The 19,640-nt window shown below is 43.3% G+C and overlaps 1 protein-coding gene across 4 annotated transcripts in view; it reads right to left on the reverse strand.

The window, feature by feature from the left end:
- Positions 1–6,585: 6,585 nt before the first annotated feature.
- Positions 6,586–19,640, reverse strand: part of LOC139531628 (SH3 domain-containing kinase-binding protein 1-like) — a 42,995-nt gene continuing 29,940 nt past the window's right edge. For 2 of the 4 annotated variants that reach the window (XM_071328252.1, XM_071328250.1), the window contains exons 8-19: positions 17,418–17,487; positions 17,164–17,258; positions 12,383–12,484; positions 12,224–12,275; positions 10,420–10,497; positions 9,955–10,093; positions 9,767–9,831; positions 9,372–9,481; positions 9,155–9,301; positions 8,641–8,867; positions 7,374–7,437; positions 6,586–7,282 (exon numbers count right to left, since the gene is read on the reverse strand). In XM_071328252.1, coding sequence (XP_071184353.1) covers positions 7,244–7,282; positions 7,374–7,437; positions 8,641–8,867; positions 9,155–9,301; positions 9,372–9,481; positions 9,767–9,831; positions 9,955–10,093; positions 10,420–10,497; positions 12,224–12,275; positions 12,383–12,484; positions 17,164–17,258; positions 17,418–17,487 — 1,188 coding nt within the window. In that variant the 3' untranslated portion in view covers positions 6,586–7,243. The remainder of the gene's footprint in view (positions 7,283–7,373; positions 7,438–8,640; positions 8,868–9,154; positions 9,302–9,371; positions 9,482–9,766; positions 9,832–9,954; positions 10,094–10,419; positions 10,498–12,223; positions 12,276–12,382; positions 12,485–17,163; positions 17,259–17,417; positions 17,488–19,640) is intronic. The other 2 variants (XM_071328253.1, XM_071328254.1) reach the window with 2 other exon arrangements.

Below are 19,640 nucleotides of genomic sequence, written 5' to 3' on the forward strand. Positions count from 1 at the left end.
GATACGTGGAGCTATATGCAGGCGGGCACTTAGAACAGTCTGCAGCACCCGGTCTCACCCTACTAGAATCCGAAGTCAAATGTCTACTGTTTGCTGATGATCTGGTGCTTCTGTCACCAACCAAGGAGGGCCTACAGCAGCACCTAGATCTTCTGCACAGATTCTGTCAGACCTGGGCCCTGACAGTAAATCTCAGTAAGACCAAAATAATGGTGTTCCAAAAAAGGTCCAGTCACCAGGACCACAAATTCCATCTAGACACCGTTGCCCTAGAGCACACAAAAAACTATACATACCTCGGCCTAAACATCAGCACCACAGGTAACTTCCACAAAGCTGTGAACGATCTGAGAGACAAGGCAAGAAGGGCCTTCTATGCCATCAAAAGGAACATAAATTTCAACATACCAATTAGGATCTGGCTAAAAATACTTGAATCAGTCATAGAGCCCATTGCCCTTTATGGTTGTGAGGTCTGGGGTCCGCTCACCAACCAAGATTTCACAAAATGGGACAAACACCAAATTGAGACTCTGCATGCAGAATTCTGCAAAAATATCCTCCGTGTACAACGTAGAACACCAAATAATGCATGCAGAGCAGAATTAGGCCGATACCCACTAATTATCAAAATCCAGAAAAGAGCCGTTAAATTCTACAACCACCTAAAAGGAAGCGATTCCCAAACCTTCCATAACAAAGCCATCACCTACAGAGAGATGAACCTGGAGAAGAGTCCCCTAAGCAAGCTGGTCCTAGGGCTCTGTTCACAAACACAAACACACCCCACAGAGCCCCAGGACAACAGCACAATTAGACCCAACCAAATCATGAGAAAACAAAAAGATAATTACTTGACACATTGGAAAGAATTAACAAAAAAACAGAGCAAACTAGAATGCTATTTGGCCCTAAACAGAGAGTACACAGTGGCAGAATACCTGACCACTGTGACTGACCCAAACTTAAGGAAAGCTTTGACAATGTACAGACTCAGTGAGCATAGCCTTGCTATTGAGAAAGGCCGCCGTAGGCAGACATGGCTCTCAAGAGAAGACAGGCTATGTGCACACTGCCCACAAAATGAGGTGGAAACTGAGCTGCACTTCCTAACCTCCTGCCCAATGTATGACCATATTAGAGAGACATATTTCCCTCAGATTACACAGATCCACAAAGAATTCGAAAACAAATCCAATTTTGATAAACTCCCATATCTACTGGGTGAAATTCCACAGTGTGCCATCACAGCAGCAAGATTTGTGACCTGTTGCCACAAGAAAAGGGCAACCAGTGAAGAACAAACACCACTGTAAATACAACCCATATTTATGTTTATTTATTTTAACTTGTGTGCTTTAACCATTTGTACATTGTTACAACACTGCATATATATAATATGACATTTGTAATGTCTTTATTGTTTTGAAACTTCTGTATGTGTAATGTTTACTGTTCATTTTTATTGTTTATTTGACTTTTGTATATTACCTACCTCACTTGCTTTGGCAATGTTAACACATGTTTCCCATGCCAATAAAGCCCCTTGAATTGAATTGAATTGAATTGAATTGAAATTGAATTGAATTGAATTGAATTGAATTGAATTGAATTGAATTGAATTGAATTGAATTGAGAGAGAGAGAGAGAGAGAGAGAGAGAGAGAGAGAGAGAGAGAAAAAAAGAGAAAGAGAAAGAGCAAAAGAGAGAGTGAGTGACTAAACAGGAAGGTGAGTATTGAACCCTGGGGAACCCCAGTGACACAGTCAAGTTAAGGGTGTAGGGGATAGGTTTACAATTAAGGGTTTGCGGGTGTACTACAGTAGTGTAGAGTTCTTATCCATCTTCCTCAGCTCGAATGGAACTCTCAAACTTTTGTCCAGCAACAATGAGCAGAATAGCCAGGTTGACACCAAAGTAGAGAGGTGGCCCGAGTTCAACACATTTCCTGTACCTAGAGAGAGAAAGAGAGACAATTTATAGCCTACAAGGCCCCCTTCTTGGGGACAGTGCCTCATGGGACATAGCCTCATGGCCCCCTGCTTGCTCGGGCTCCTGGGCTTCAGTCCTGGCAAACCTGTGTGTGTTTGTCTCACCACTGGGTGGCATTGTCCCTGTTCTTGGTGTCTTAACAGTCAGATTCGAGGAAGATGTCCTTGCAGATCCGTCCACACAGACAGAACATGTCTGAAACCGGGGGGTCACATGACTTAACACGTGACATCACACCTAGAGCTCCCGATCCCCTTGGCTGTTCCACCTTGAAACATGTTGGTATTACAGACTCAAAACTATCAAAATAAGGAAAGTCGCACACTCCATATATAAACTCCCAGCAATTTAATGGGTATTTACCAACATTTCGGCATCACTGTACCTTCCTCAGGGTAATGTCATGAATACTTGAACCAAATTATGTAGACAAACAGTGCAATTAGTGCAACCAATGACAATAGTGAGGGGTGTTTACATACACCTTAGCCAAATACATTTAAACTCAGTTTTTACTATTCCTGACATTTAATCCTCGTAAAAAATTCCCTGTCTTAGGTCAGTTAGGTGTATGTAAACACCCCTCACTATTGTCATTGGTTGCACTAATTGCACTGTTTGTGTAACATTATTTTAAGAATGTGAAATGTCAGAATAATAGTAGAGAGAATGATTATTTCAGCTTTTGTATCTTTCATCACATTCCCAGTGGGTCAGAAGTTTACATACACTCAATTAGTATTTGGTAGCAATGCCTTTAAATTGTTTAACTTGGGTCAAACGTTTCGGGTAGCCTTCCACAAGCTTCCCACAATAAGTTGGGTGAATTTTGGCCCATTCCTCCTGACAGAGCTGGTGTAACTGAGTCAGATTTGTAAGCGTTTCCTCCAAACATGATGATGGTCATTATCGCCAAACAGTTCTATTTTTTTTTCATCAGACCAGAGGACATTTCTCCAAAAACTACAATCTTTGTCCCATGTGCAGTTGCAAACCGTAGTCTGGCTTTTTAATGGCGGTTTTTGAGCAGTGGCTTCTTCCTTGCTGAGCGGCCTTTCAGGTTATGTTGATATAGGACTCGTTTTACTGTGGATATAGATACTTTTGTACCTGTTTCCTCCAGCATCTTCACAAGGTCCTTTGCTGTTGTTCTGGGATTGATTTGCACTTTTCACACCAAAGTACGTTCATCTCTAGGAGACAGAACGCGTCTCCTTCCTGAGCGGTATGACGGCTGCGTGGTCCCATGGTGTTTATACTTGCATACTATTGTTTGTACAGATGAACGTGGTACCTTCAGGCATTAGGAATATTGCTCCCGAGGATGAACCAATTTTTTTCTGAGGTCTTGGTTAATTTCTTTTGATTTTCCATTGATGTCAAGCAAAGCGGCACTGAGTTTGAAGGTAGGCATTGAAATACATCCACAGGTACACCTCCAATTGACTCAAATTATGTCAATTAGCCTATCAGAAGCTTCTAAAGCCATGACATCATTTTCTGGAATTTTCCAAGCTGTTTAAAGGCACATTCAACATAGTGTATGTACACTTCTGACCCAGTGGAATTGTGATACAGTGAATTATAAGTGAAATAATCTGTCTGTAAACAATTGTTGGAAAAATTACTTGTGTCATGCACAAAATAGATGTCCTAACCGACTTGCCAAAACTATAGTTTGTTAACAAGAAATTTGTGGAGTGGTTGAAAAACGATTAAACGTTTTAATGACTCCAACCTAAGTGTATGTAAACTTCCGACTTCAATTGTATGTTGATGCTAATATGATGTATAATATTCAATTATGTTTCTATATGAATAGCGTAATATATTTAATATGCCATAATTTTTATTTTTTTTAACAGTTTAACTAATTCATTTTAATTAACTTAATCATTACGACACACCCCTCACTATTGTCTACATAACCTGGTTCAAGTATTCATGACATCACTCTGAGGAAGGCACAGTGATGCCGAAGCGGTGGTAAATACCCATTCAATTGCTGGGAGTTTATATATGGAGTGTGCGACTTTCTTTATTTTGATAGTTTATAGTTTATTTGCCGTTTGTCAGCACCACACAAAATATTTTTTCTGGGTGTGCGCCATCTCATGTTTTTTAATCTAGTATTACAGACTCAGTCAGGGACTGGTGGAAAATGTCAGAGAAGACACTTGCCAGTTGGTCAGCGCATGCTCTGAGTAAATGTCCTGGTAATCCGTCTGGCCCTGCGGCCTTGTGAATGTTGACCTGTTTAAAGGTCTTACTCACATCAGCTACGGAGAGCGTGATCACACAGTCATCCGGAACAGCTGGTGCTCTCATGCATATTTCAGTGTTACTTCTATGCTCGCTTCGAGGCAAGTAATTTAGCTCGTCTGGTAGGTTTGTGTCACTGGGCAGCTCGCGGCTGTGCTTCCCTTTGTAATCTGTAATAGTTTGCAAGCCCTTAGTACGATTCAATCTTAGTCCTGTATTGACGCTTTACCTGTTTGATGGTTCGTTGGTGGGTATAGCGGGATTTCATATAAATTTCCGGGTTAGAGTCCCGCTCCTTGAAAGCAGCAGTGCGGATGTTGCCTGTAATCCATGGCTTCTGGTTGGGTATGTACGTATGGTCACTGTGGGGACGACGTCATCGATGCACTTATTGATGAAGCCAGTGACTGATGGCGTGTACTCCTCAATGCCATCGGAGGAATCCCGGAACATATTCCAGTCTGTGCCAGTAAAACAGTCCTGTAGCTTAGCATTTGCTTCATCTGATCACTTTCTTATTGACCGAGTCACTGGTGCTTCCTGCTTTAGTTTTTGCTTGTAAGCAGGAATCAGGAGGATAGAATTATGGTCAGATTTGCCAAACGCTTTGTACGCGTCCCTGTGTGTGGAGTATAGGTGGTCCAGAGGTTTTTTCCTCTCTGGTTGCACTTTTAACATACTGGTAGAAATTAAGTAGAACGGATTTAAGCTTCCCTGCATTAAAGTCCCCGGCCACTAGGAGCGCCGCCTCTGGATGAGTGTTTTCCTGTTCGCTTATGGCCTTATACAGCTCATGGAGTGCGGACTTAGTGCCAGCATCGGTCTGCGGTGGTATATAGACAGCTACGAAAAATATAGTTGTAAACTCTCTTGGTAAATAGTGTGGTCTACAGCTTATCATGGGATACTCTACATCAGGGGAGCAAAACCTCAAGACTTCCTTAGGTTTCATGTTACCAGCTGTTGTTTACAAATATACATAGGCCGCTGCTCCTTGTTACCAGAAGCCGCTGTTCTATCCTGCTGAAAAAGCTTATAACCCGCCAGCTGTATGTTAATCATATCGTCGTTCAGCCATGACTCGGTGAAACATAAGATATTACCGTTTTTAATGTCCCTTTGGTAGGACATACGTGCTCGTAGTTCGTCTATTTTATTATTGATTGATTGTACGTTGGCTAATAGAACCGATGGTAAAGGTAGATTACCCTCTCGGCGACGGATCCTTACAAGGCACCCGGACCGCCGTCCTCGATATCTCCGTCTTTTCCTCCTGTGAATGATGGGGATGAGGGCCATGTCGGGCGTCCGAAGTAAATCCTTCTCGTCCGACTCGTTGAAGAAGAATTCCTCCAGTATGAGGTGAGTAATCGCTGCCCTGATACCTAGAAGCTCTTTTCGGTCATAAGACACGGTGGCAGAAACATTATGTACAAAATAAGTTACAAATAACGCGAAAAAACATATACAATAGCACAATTGGTTACGGGATCGTAAACCGGTAGCTATCTCCTTCAGCGCCATATATAATCCACTGTCTGTCCTCTGATCTGACACCCCCAGACAGCCAAGCTGAGTTATGTCCACCGCCTGAGGACATTCTTCAACTGTCGCACACGATCTGCGTCTTTAATCAAAACAACACACACACACACACACAAAACATGCACACACTACCTGATGAGACAGAGATGGTAACACACTTGTCTACAACACACACAGCAGTTTATACAAGCAAGTGTCTGTGTGTGTCTGTGTGTGTCCAGCACTCTATGATGTTCAACCAGACTAATTACCCGAATCAACAGAGTAAAGAGCAGTGGAGGGGCACTGGACAAACACACACAAACAATGCACACATGTGGGGTGGCAGGTAGCCTAGTGGTAAGAGCATTGGACAAGTAACCGAAAGGTCGCAAGATTGAATTCCCGAGCCGACAAGGTAAAAATCAGTCGTTCTGCCCCTGAACAAGGCAGTTAAACCCACTGTTCCTAGGCCGTCAATGAAAATAAGAATTTGTTATTAACTGACTTGCCTAGTTAAATAAAAGTAAAATAAAAAATGTGTATGTTTGGGTTGGGTAAGGTAGTCTGAGACAGAGTAACTGATACTGTGGCTCCCCCTACTGGGGGTAGGGTGACAGACAGAAACAGGTTGGTTGAGTTTTTTTTACATTTTATTAAAATCGGCACACATCCATAATCTTCATCTTTAGAACACTGGAATATAAAAGTCTATTTCACTTTCCTGGAGATATGAAGTCCAGAAACTGTCTTTATGTCATCAGAAACTGTCTTTATGTCATCAGAAACTGTCTTTATGTCATGTCTTTATGTCATCAGAAACGGTCTTTATGTCATCAGAAACGGTCTTTATGTCATCAGAAACGGTCTTTATGTCATCAGAAACTGTCTTTGTCATCAGAAACTGTCTTTATGTCATCAGAAACTGTCTTTATGTCATCAGAAACTGTCTTTATGTCATCAGAAACTGTCTTTATGTCATCAGAAACTGTCTTTATGTCATCAGAAAGAAAGACATCTAAAACAGGAAGGAAGGCCACAGTGTGGGGTTGCCATAGAAACATTGTATGCTGACACACACACACACACACACACACACACACACACACACACACACACACACACACACACACACACACACACACACACACACACACACACACACACACACACACACACACACACACTAACAGCAGGTGAAGGTGTTCCAGGTGTTTTGAGTAGCGTGGTGTCGGACAGAGTACTAGTGAGGCTACGCCCCTGATCCAGAACACTCCAATCAGATAGCAGGAAACAAAAAAAGAAGCAAGCCTTTTCAACACAGACAAGAGGGGATTGGGATCGTCTGTCATTGATGTTGATTTCTGGCACAAACTAGTTCATCTGAACCCTGCCCCGGGATGACATCACACTCTGGCTCCAGCGTGAGGTGACGTCATCAATATGCGCCGGGGAGGGTAAAAGGTCATTTAAATAAACTCCTCTTAATCTTCTCCACCTCCATCTGAAAAAGACAAACACCAAATGTAATGTACAGCTAAGATGAAAAATGTAGCAGCGGTAAATGAATGTTGTTTAGCACTAGATGTGTTCACCTGCATAGTGAGGCGGATACTCTTCTCCTCGTCCAGGTCACTGGACAACTGCTTCATCTCCTGCCTGGGACAGAGACACCAGTCACTCACACTATTCACACACACACACACACACACACACACACACACACACACACACACACACACACACACACACACACACACACACACACACACACACACACACACACACACACACACACACACACACACACACACACACACACACACACACACACACACACACACACACACACACACACACACACACACACACACACACACACACACACACACACACACACACACACACACACACACACACACACACACACACACACACACACACACACACACACACACACACACACACACACACACACACACACACACACACACACACACACACACACACACACACACACACACACACACACACACACACACACACACACACACACACACACACACACACACACACACACACACACACACACACACACACACACACACACACACACACACACACACACACACACACACACACACACACACACACACACACACACACACACACACACACACACACACACACACACACACACACACACACACACACACACACACACACACACACACACACACACACACACACACACACACACACACACACACACACACACACACACACACACACACACACACACACACACACACACACACACACACACACACACACACACACACACACACACACACACACACACACACACACACACACACACACACACACACACACACACACACACACACACACACACACACACACACACACACACACACACACACACACACACACACACACACACACACACACACACACACACACACACACACACACACACACACACACACACACACACACACACACACACACACACACACACACACACACACACACACACACACACACACACACACACACACACACACACACACACACACACACACACACACACACACACACACACACACACACACACACACACACACACACACACACACACACACACACACACACACACACACACACACACACACACACACACACACACACACACACACACACACACACACACACACACACACACACACACACACACACACACACACACACACACACACACACACACACACACACACACACACACACACACACACACACACACACACACACACACACACACACACACACACACACACACACCTGTGTTGGCTCTTCAGCAGTTCTACAGAGGCTCTCAGCTCTCTCAGTTGTCCCCTCAGCTCCTCCAGGGTGGGCGTCGGCCTGGGCTCAGGGGAGGGGCTTATACATGAAGAGGTGGGTTTTGCGTATGAAGGGGAGGGGCTTATAGGGCGGAGGGCCAGGCTTTCTGTCGACGGTGGGTGAAGGACAGCAGGCTTGGGTGTCAGCACACCCTTACTGTCAGGTACCTGTGGAGTATGGCACAAATCAGGATTCATGAGTTAGCCAGCTAACTTACTTAAATGTTTGGAAATAACTTCCCATTTGTTAGGAAGATATGCTTGAAATGGGCATGGATTGATTCTATTGTTTCAATCAGCAACTCATACACAGGTCTAGGTTCATTAATAAACCAGAAATCCTTTTAATTTTTCGCAGGCCAACTTGATGATCCGGGAATACACAAACACACACAATACACTCTGATTCACTGCTAAAATATAACTGAACACATTTAAGTTCAACAAATTCTTACAGTGATGGTGGGAAGTGCTTTCCTCTTAGAGACATTTACTGGTCTAGGACACAAGGAGTCCTGCAGTTTCTCCTTTTCTCTGTCCTTCCCCCTTCTCTGCTCCTCCACCGCAGGAGAGTCCAGCAGGTCAATACTGGACAGAGAAGACTGAGAGAGAGGAGAGAGGTGTCATTAAGACATGTTAAAGAAAAGAATGCATGTGTGTGCGTACACTTACTGTGCTGATGATCAGGGAGCGTGGTCTGCGGACGAGGACTCTTGGTCGCATTGCGGTGGGATGGCTTAGTTTCTCTGTAGAAAAGACTAGCGAGTCCAAATAAACCACATCTACACACAGACACACATTATATTGTTAATCCACAGGAACACATAAGATCTTACCAGAGAACAGGCACAAACAAACACACAGTTCCCTGACCAATATGAAGGCTAGGGCAGCTAACTCCTCACATATGGACAGAGAGAGAGAGAGAGAGAACTGAGGATCTTCATTCATATTCAAACCTCTCTGTCTCTTAAGTCAGCCAACTCCCTACTCTGATTGGACTAGTGTCCTGTCACATAACTGTCAAACTGCCCAGGTCTGCCCTTTGTCCTCTCAGTCAAACTCACCAACGTCTTTTGACATGTCAGAGGCAGGATCTGGAGTCCCACTCTCAGACGTAGGGCTCTCACACCTGAACAGGCAGACCAGTTGACAACTTTAGTGTGTGTGTGTGTGTGTGTGTGTGTGTGTGTGTGTGTGTGTGTGTGTGTGTGTGTGTGTGTGTGTGTGTGTGTGTGTGTGTGTGTGTACTGACGGTACAGAAGGAGGTCTCTCAGGTCTGTCTGGGCCTCGGGGAGGGAGGTGGGAGGAGCTTGTCTTTGGTGGGCGGGGCTTTTTTGGAGGGATGGACGGAAGGGCGGGCTTAGGGATCTCTCCATTCTTCACCTCCTCACCTACACACATACACATACACATATATGGACGGGATAAGTGGGGATGTCACACGCGCACGCGTACACACGCACACAGTGTAGAGGCGAGGTGTGAGCCAGCTGAAGAGGCGAAGAGAGTTAAGGCAGGCAGGCTGAATAGGGCCATATAGGGTAGTAGTCAGGCTGCAGCAAGCCAAAGCAGGCATTGTAGATGATTGTGGAATAGTGTAGTATAGTAATGGTAGTAGTAGTATAGTAGTAGTAGTAGTAGTAGTACCTCTGTTGTCATCAGATCTGAGGCAGAGTTAGTAGCTTTTTATAGTATTACTGTAGTAGTACTGTAGTACCTTTGTTGTCGTCAGGTGGTCTGTGAGGCACGTGCTCTGGGCGCTCCGGGGGTACCTTCCTGACCTCTGACCTTTTCTCTACAAGTCACATAGGGGTCAGCGGTCAACTGAGGGTGACATTACTGACACTCTTCCCTATAGATATCTCTATCTTTGGTTCTCTCCCTGTTTAATTATCACCATTTGGTTCTCTGCCTGTTTAATTATCACCATTTGGTTCTCTGCCTGTTTAATTATCACCATTTGGTTCTCTGCCTGTTTAATTATCACCATTTGGTTCTCTGCCTGTTTAATTATCACCATTTGGTTCTCTGCCTGTTTAATTATCACCATTTGGTTCTCTGCCTGTTTAATTATCACCATTGCTCCTAGTTTCTATCTCTCTCCCTTACACACAATAACACAAAACAGAGAAGAGCAGAGATGGAGATAGAGAGATGATTGAGACACGCACAAAACGGTACCAGTGGCTGAGCAGAGAAGAGCAGAGAGGAGAGATAGAGGATTGTGATAAAGGAGCAGTAAAGTGAAGAAAAATAGTGGGATTACCTGTGGAGAGAGGAGATGGGGGGATTACCTGTGGAGAGAGGAGATGGGGGGATTACCTGTGGAGAGAGGAGATGGGGGGGATTACCTGTGGAGAGAGGAGATGGGGGATTACCTGTGTAGAGAGGAGATGGGGGGGATTACCTGTGGAGAGAGGAGATGGGGGGATTACCTGTGGAGAGAGGAGATGGGGGGATTACCTGTGGAGAGAGGAGATGGGGGATTACCTGTGTAGAGAGGAGATGGGGGGGATTACCTGTGGAGAGAGGAGATGGAAGATTACCTGTGGAGAGAGGAGATTACCTGTGGAGAGATGAGATTACCTGTGGAGAGAGGAGATTACCTGTGGAGAGAGGAGATGGGGGGATTACCTGTGGAGAGAGGAGATGGGGGATTACCTGTGGAGAGAGGAGATGGGGGGATTACCTGTGGAGAGAGGAGATGGGGGATTACCTGTGGAGAGAGGAGATTACCTGTGGAGAGATGAGATTACCTGTGGAGAGAGGAGATTACCTGTGGAGAGAGGAGATGGGGGATTACCTGTGGAGAGAGGAGATGGGGGGATTACCTGTGGAGAGAGGAGATGGGGGATTACCTGTGGAGAGAGGAGATTACCTGTGGAGAGATGAGATTACCTGTGGAGAGAGGAGATTACCTGTGGAGAGAGGAGATGGGGGGATTACCTGTGGAGAGAGGAGATGGGGGATTACCTGTGGAGAGAGGAGATGGGGGGATTACCTGTGGAGAGAGGAGATGGGGGATTACCTGTGGAGAGAGGAGATTACCTGTGGAGAGATGAGATTACCTGTGGAGAGAGGAGATTACCTGTGGAGAGAGGAGATGGGGGGATTACCTGTGGAGAGAGGAGATGGGGGGATTACCTGTGGAGAGAGGAGATGGGGGGATTACCTGTGGAGAGAGGAGATGGGGGATTACCTGTGGAGAGAGGAGATGGGGGATTACCTGTGGAGAGAGGAGATGGGGGATTACCTGTGGAGAGAGGAGATTACCTGTGGAGAGAGGAGATTACCTGTGGAGAGATGAGATTACCTGTGGAGAGAGGAGATGGGGGATTACCTGTGGAGAGAGGAGATGGGGGATTACTGTGGAGAGAGGAGATGGGGGATTACCTGTGGAGAGAGGAGATGGGGGATTACCTGTGGAGAGAGGAGATGGGGGATTACCTGTGGAGAGAGGAGATGGGGGATTACCTGTGGAGAGAGGAGATTACCTGTGGAGAGATGAGATGGGGGATTACCTGTGGTGTGTTTACCCGAAGGGACGCTGGGGGGAGGCGGCTTCTTTGGTCTCTGCAAACGCACACAAAGAAACACTAAGTGATTTCGCTCTCATGAAATGTCATTCGTTGAACACTATAATAACAATAAAAAAATCAAATGATATTTGTGCGTCTTACCTCTTTCTCCACATCAGGTATTAACAGCTTGACAAAGTTATCAGGGAAGACTCCCTTTCTCCCCCCTATCTCCCCCATCCACCACCCCGCGTCAGCACAGTCCTACAACACACAGAATCCACATACACAGGTTGGCCATATATTTTTCAACTGTGCTGTGATGCTTCACAAAAGTACTGAACCTTTCTATTCTCATAGCTTCTACAGATTGTTTTTGCTAAAATAATTATTATATTATTCATTGATTGACTGTGTCTTTTCAAATCACCCAATATTGCTATCTGCAGCGTTAGTTCTAGGCAAATGTTGCAATTCTTCAGCCATTCCTGGACCTGTGACCAAAAATGAGCTACATATGGACAATACCAAAATAAATGATCAAATGACTCTGCCTCCTCACAGCAGAATCTGCAGAGCTGGGAAGATTGTATCCCCCATATATATAACAATCTATTAGTTGCAAGAATTTTGTATAGTAATTTAAATTGAAAAATGTGAAGTTTTGAATCTGGCGTTGTTTTGCATATCAATTCATAAACCATGTGCAATGGTTTCAGTAATAATGATATCAGACCTTCTTGTTGAGTGTCCGATAATCTACCATTTATATAGGAGTGGTTAAAACATGCTAATAATGGTCCTCTGAATATATCAAAAAAAAGTTTGGTATACTTGTACTTCCACTGGTATGCCATCCAGCCCTGGAGTTGTCCTAGCCTTAAAGGCTTTAAATTTCACCAAGAAGTTCCTCCTCTGTAATTTGGCCTTCACATGAGTCTTTCTGTACAGATGTTAATTTTACATTATTAAATAGGAAAAAAATCCATACAATTAGCTTTGGTTAGTGGAGATGGAGGAGACTGAAACAAAAACATATTCTTAAAGTACTTTACTTCCTCTTTCAAAATATCATTTGCTGAATCATGCATGACCCCATTTGTAACAAGTTCCAATAAAAAAATGTTGGTAGCATTTCTATGTTGAAGATTTAAAAAGTATTTGGTGCATTTTTCCCCATATTCCATCCAGTTCGCTTTATTTTTTTATAATATTTATAATATTACACTGGATCTTTCTTGAATAAGTTCTTCCATTTCTTTTTGTTTTTCCTCTAACTTATTATGTGCCTCTATGGTACAGTTTTTATTACTATCTAACTGTACTGTTTCTTTTTTCAATTTCCTTTGTTAATACGGACTCTTTTGATCTAAATTGCTTTTGTTTTATAGATGAGTACTGAATTGCATGGCCTCTAAAGGCACATTTAAAAGTGTCCCATTCAATAAGGGGATCTGCTGTACCTATGTTATGTCTGAAAAAGTCAGTTATAAATTCTTCTGTCCTAGTTATAAACAATTTATCATCTAGTAGGCTTTGATTAAATTTCCAATATCCTCGGCCACGTGGAAATTCTGTAAGAGTAATATATATACCAATTATGCTGATCCGACCGCATTCTGTCCCCTATCAACACGTTTTAAACATTTGGTGCCAGAGAGAATGGTGTACGAAAGTAGTCAAGACGACTAGCTTGATTAAGCCTCCGCCATGTATACCTCACTAGGTCAGGGTATTTAAGTCTCCATATATCCACTAATTCCATGACATTCATGATTTCCTTAAGTGCCTGAGGGTGATAGTTTGTAGTGTGATTTCCTTTCCGGTCCATAGAGGTATAAGACCGCATTAAAATCTCCCACCATAATAATAGAGTCTAGTGTTGCTTGTAGAGTTGATAAATTCATATATATATTTTCAAAGAAGCTTGGATCGTCATTATTTGGACCGTATAGGTTAATAAGCAATATATGTTTATTGTCCAATAACATATTTAAAATAATACATCTACCTTGATGTTCTGTTTGGACAATTTGCACATTTGGATCAAAATTACTGTTAATTAATATCATCACCCCTTTTGAATGTCTTTGCCCATGGGAGAAATATATTTCACCCCCCCAGTCCTTTTTCCACAAAACTTCATCTAAAACTGTTGAATGAGTTTCCTGTAAACAATAGATATTATATTCCTTCTCTTTCGGCCAGGTAAATACTGATCGTCTTTTCTTATTATCTGCTAGGCCATTACAATTGTAACTGGCTATACTTATTTCAACACTTAACATAATGAGACACAACTTTCAATTCTATTTATCAAAATATATGTTTGTAAACGTACCATAAAAAGTAACATGATGTTTGCTGTACCATGATATTTGCATTGCTACTAAGTAAACCTCCAATTGGTCCCCACCATTCCACCCGCTAAAATCCCTCCTCATCCCGAGTTGGGTTGTTATCCCAATGGCCGGCAGACCACCCCCGACCCCCCGTATCCCATAGCCCTGAACCGACTGGGATCCATCCTTTGAAAAGAGCACACAGTGCCACCCACAGAACAGAAGTAGATCAACCGCCAAATGCATTTCCATCGCCCTCACCTCGATGTGTATTATATATAGCCATCAACAACAAAAAAAATGTTTAAATCCTGTTTCTTATTTTCCATAATTAGTTATCAATATTTGTAGTAATGTAGGCAATTTATGCAAATTATTTTACCTCTCACCAGTCTCGCCATTACCAAAATTACATTATTGCAAGCAATTATTATATTAGCAAACAATTATTGTGAGTCATCCTATATTGTCCCTAACATCTTTTACTCCTTCGCAACAGTTGTGGGATACGCACATACACCCACACACACAACCCTTTCCCCCCATACAACCATAAGCTCACATTCTCAACAGTTCCACCATCCCAGAGCCCAACTCAAGAAAGGTCTTGATTTATGAATGCATATACAGTTGCATGAGAAGGCCTGCAAGACTGTGCAAAAAAATGGGCAGAAATGGGGAGATGTTATTAACCATTGTCACGTCCAAGATGATGGAGGTCCAATGTACCCCTTTCCCTGAAACACGGTCCCCCGTGATAGGACAATAAATAAATTAAATGTATAATTTATTTTAAAATGCTGTTCCACCATGATAGGACAATAAATAAATAAGACGTATAATTCATTACAAAAAGTATATCCATCATCTGAACAACATTGAAAGCTCTCACACCCCCGCTCACAGCAATACATTGATTCTGGGATATGCAACAATTTCCTTTCTCACTCAACGCCACACATCAACAAAAAAACACACACCATCCACACATACTGTGCCTTCTGTTTACTGTGTTTTTATCTCCACCATGTTGAATTAGTGCTTTTGTGTTTCAATTAGTTATATTTGAAGATATATAGAAAAGCTATATTTTCTGTTGTATTATTACAATCCATAACCGGGCTAGAATTGTGTTTAATTATTTTCCTCGTCTATAAGAACTTTGTAATTTTTTAAAATAGCCATGGAGTAGTCTTTGTGTCTCTGAACAACTAGTTATCAATATATAGTTTATCGACGACGAGAGCTACTTGTTTCCATTTTAATCGATTTTCCTTGAAAATTGGATACAGAACTTTACGCCGTTCTGCAATTTCCTTCGGGAACTGGTCATTCAGGTGAGGACACAACAGTTCACCTGACACAAGACTGAATCCAAACATTACACTGTTGATTGTATGATCATTTTACATTTACTGTACTTTTTGCTGCATTTGCTGATGAAGAAATCTGAAAATATTCTGGATACATTCAGTAACATGATAAGAATATTCTTGGTATATTTGGGGTAGGTGCAACATACGACGAAAAACTGGTGTCTCCAAGTGGTCACACACCTCTCCAAAGTGTGCACAGTTATTTAGTCATTTCAATGCACTTTTATGACTCAAAGAAGAGTCTTCAACTATAAGGTGCTTTTTTAAAGTTCTCCTAGCTGTGCCGTTGAGGAACTAGGGCAAGCACACCTTTTAGTTGTTTTGTTGGAACACAACCCTGCAATCACACAATTAGTGTTGTTTACCCAATCCAAAACCAGTCCATTAGAAATCCCAATCTGGGTCAGGTGGGCATCATTTGAAGGTCTGCTCTATTGCCAACATGACTAGCTACGTTATACAATATAATATGACGTGTAGTCTTTGGTGCGTAGAGAAAGGTGTGTTTTCAGCTCCTTATAGGCTCCTTCTGTTCAGGACAACCCAGGATATGACGCCATGTCATCTTGTAACTGTACATCAAACATAGTGATCATAAACGCTGACACTGTATATGACATTAGTTTATGATATGGAAATGTGAAGTGCACATTTGCACTCACAGGCGTTTGGCTTGCTTGTATAACATCAAAGCGGTATTTATTATAATCCTCAACGTCTCATCTTTCAAAATATATAGTCCTTTTTTATTTACATTAAAAAAAATTGCAAAAATGTGCAAAAGTTGTGACCAAAAATGTGCAAAAGTTGCCCAATCAGCAGGAGGGATGGGGGCAACTTCTTGGCGTACGGTGCTCAAGTTCAAAACGGCTGTCAGTCAAAATCCACACAGCGCTGTGAACCGAAGAGCCAGAGCTCTGACATCATGTATAGCATGTTACTGTACAGCCACTGTGTTCCAACTTAGGTGCTTATTAGTGCCATTTTCAACCCGTATACGGGTACGAGTAGAAAGGGCTGCTTGGATTGGAATTCAATATTTATACATCTCCCCGTTATTGGATTTAATGCACTTAAAATAAAGAATTTACTCCAGAATTTGAATTAAATGGAATTTGGAATTTACAGGTAGAGGGAATTGAAATGGGATTGTGGAATTAACCCCAAACCTGATACACACATGCACAACCGCATGCATGGACACTCAGAGGTTAGACACACACACCCTGTTGATTATGGTGACAATCTCTCCCTCTTTCATTGACAGCTCGTCTTCGTTATGGGCGTCGTATGGGAAGATGACCTTACACAGCTCACGGCCTGGGAACCAATCAGAATACAGACACTCACGTTGAATCCCAAAACTCAGGTTTATTAAAGTAAATCAAGAGACTCAGCAGGTGCGAGTCTTTATCTTATTCTAGGTGTGAAACAGGAATTGAGAAACTGTCTAGAAGATCCCAGGCCCCTCCCTCTCACCTTTCACCATGCCCTCAGGTTCCGCCTTCATGGTTTCCAGGGAAACAGAGGGTGATTTCCTAACCTGTGCCTAGAGAAGAGGGAAACACACAGGAAACTACATTCCCAGAATACTCCATTTGCGATCAATTCCGGACAGACTGGGCCCTGTCTATGTGACACACACACACACACACAGGGCCCGGTCTGTCTCAAACACACACAATTCTCTGTTTCACACTCAGAAGAACATCCCAACTCCCCTCTCTCTCCCCCCTGCCCCTCTCTCTCCCCCAGTCCCTCTTCACCTCCCTCCCTCCCTTCAGTCCCAGTTCCCTCTCCAACTTCCTGCCTCTCTCTCTCCCCCTTCAGTCCCAGTTCCCTCAACAACTTCCTGCCTCTCGCTCTCCCCCTTCAGTCCCAGTTCCCTCTCCCTCCACAACTTCCTGCCACTCTCTCTCTCTCTTCTTTCCTCCCACTGCATCCCTCTTTCTACCCTGTCGAGCTTTCTACCCTGTCGAGCTGTTCTAATCCATGTGGAGCACACACACACACACACACACTCTCTCTCTCTACTGGTCAAAGTAACGTCAGACTGTGACACACAGCTGGATACTCCTCAGCCCTCAGGGGAAGATAGACGTCAGTCTAGTACACAAGTTAACTGTAGACACTGTATTTTTTGGAGGTTGGGCAATCTGATCCTACATCTGTGTTTAAAGGCTACTACCAGGACACCCCCCCCAAAGTAACCCCCTCCCATCTAAACCCCTCTCCCACCACCAGCCCAATTATCATTAGAGAACAGCGATTACACTTCCCATAAACCACCACTACACAGCCACCCGCACAGCAGGACAGGCTGCAAAATATCCTACACACATCAGCACAAACACACACACAGCCTGACACGTACCCAAACTCTCACACACACAAACACTGATACAGATCAATATACTCATACACAACAAACACTACACAAGACACACCCTAAACCAAACATGACCCTGCCATCATCCACACAGTCCCGTTATAAATCAGACTCCATTGTAATACAGCGAGAGTGTGACAGGAGAAAAGGAGAGAGAGCAAAGTGAAGAGAGAGAGAGAGAGCAAAGTGAAGAGAGAGAGAGAGTGAGCGAGAGAAAGAGAACAAAGTGAAGAGAGAGAGAGAGAGAAAGAAAGAAAGAGAGCAAAGTGAAGAGAGAGAGAGAGAGAAAGAGAGACAGCAAAGTGAAGAGAGAGAGAGTCCTTAGCTCTGGCATCTTCCCCAATATTTGGAACCAAGGACTGATCACCCCAATCCACAAAAGTGGAGACAAATTTGACCCCAATAACTACCGTGGAATATGCGTCAACAGTAACCTTGGGAAAATACTCTGCATTATCATTAACAGCAGACTCGTACATTTCCTCAATGAAAACAATGTACTGAGCAAATGTCAAATTGGCTTTTTACCAAATTACCGTACAACAGACCATGTATTCACCCTACACACCCTAATTGACAACCAAACAAACCAAAACAAAGGCAAAGTCTTCTCATGCTTTGTTGATTTCAAAAAAGCCTTCGACTCAATTTGGCATGAGGGTCTGCTATACAAATTGATGGAAAGTGGTGTTGGGGGTAAAACATACGACATTATAAAATCCATGTACACAAACAACAAGTGTGCGGTTAAAATTGGCAAAAAACACACACATTTCTTCACACAGGGTCGTGGGGTGAGACAGGGATGCAGCTTAAGCCCCACCCTCTTCAACATATATATCAACGAATTGGCGCGGGCACTAGAACAGTCTGCAGCACCCGGTCTCACCCTACTAGAATCCGAAGTCAAATGTCTACTGTTTGCTGATGATCTGGTGCTTCTGTCACCAACCAAGGAGGGCCTACAGCAGCACCTAGATCTTCTGCACAGATTCTGTCAGACCTGGGCCCTGACAGTAAATCTCAGTAAGACCAAAATAATGGTGTTCCAAAAAAGGTCCAGTCGCCAGGACCACAAATTCCATCTAGACACCGTTGCCCTAGAGCACACAAAAAACTATACATACCTCGGCCTAAACATCAGCACCACAGGTAGCTTCCACAGAGCTGTGAACGATCTGAGAGACAAGGCAAGAAGGGCATTCTATGCCATCAAAAGGAACATAAATTTCAACATACCAATTAGGATCTGGCTAAAAATACTTGAATCAGTCATAGAGCCCATTGCCCTTTATGGTTGTGAGGTCTGGGGT

Source organism: Salvelinus alpinus, chromosome 10, assembly GCF_045679555.1.
Source record: "Salvelinus alpinus chromosome 10, SLU_Salpinus.1, whole genome shotgun sequence".
NCBI lineage: Eukaryota > Metazoa > Chordata > Actinopteri > Salmoniformes > Salmonidae > Salvelinus > Salvelinus alpinus.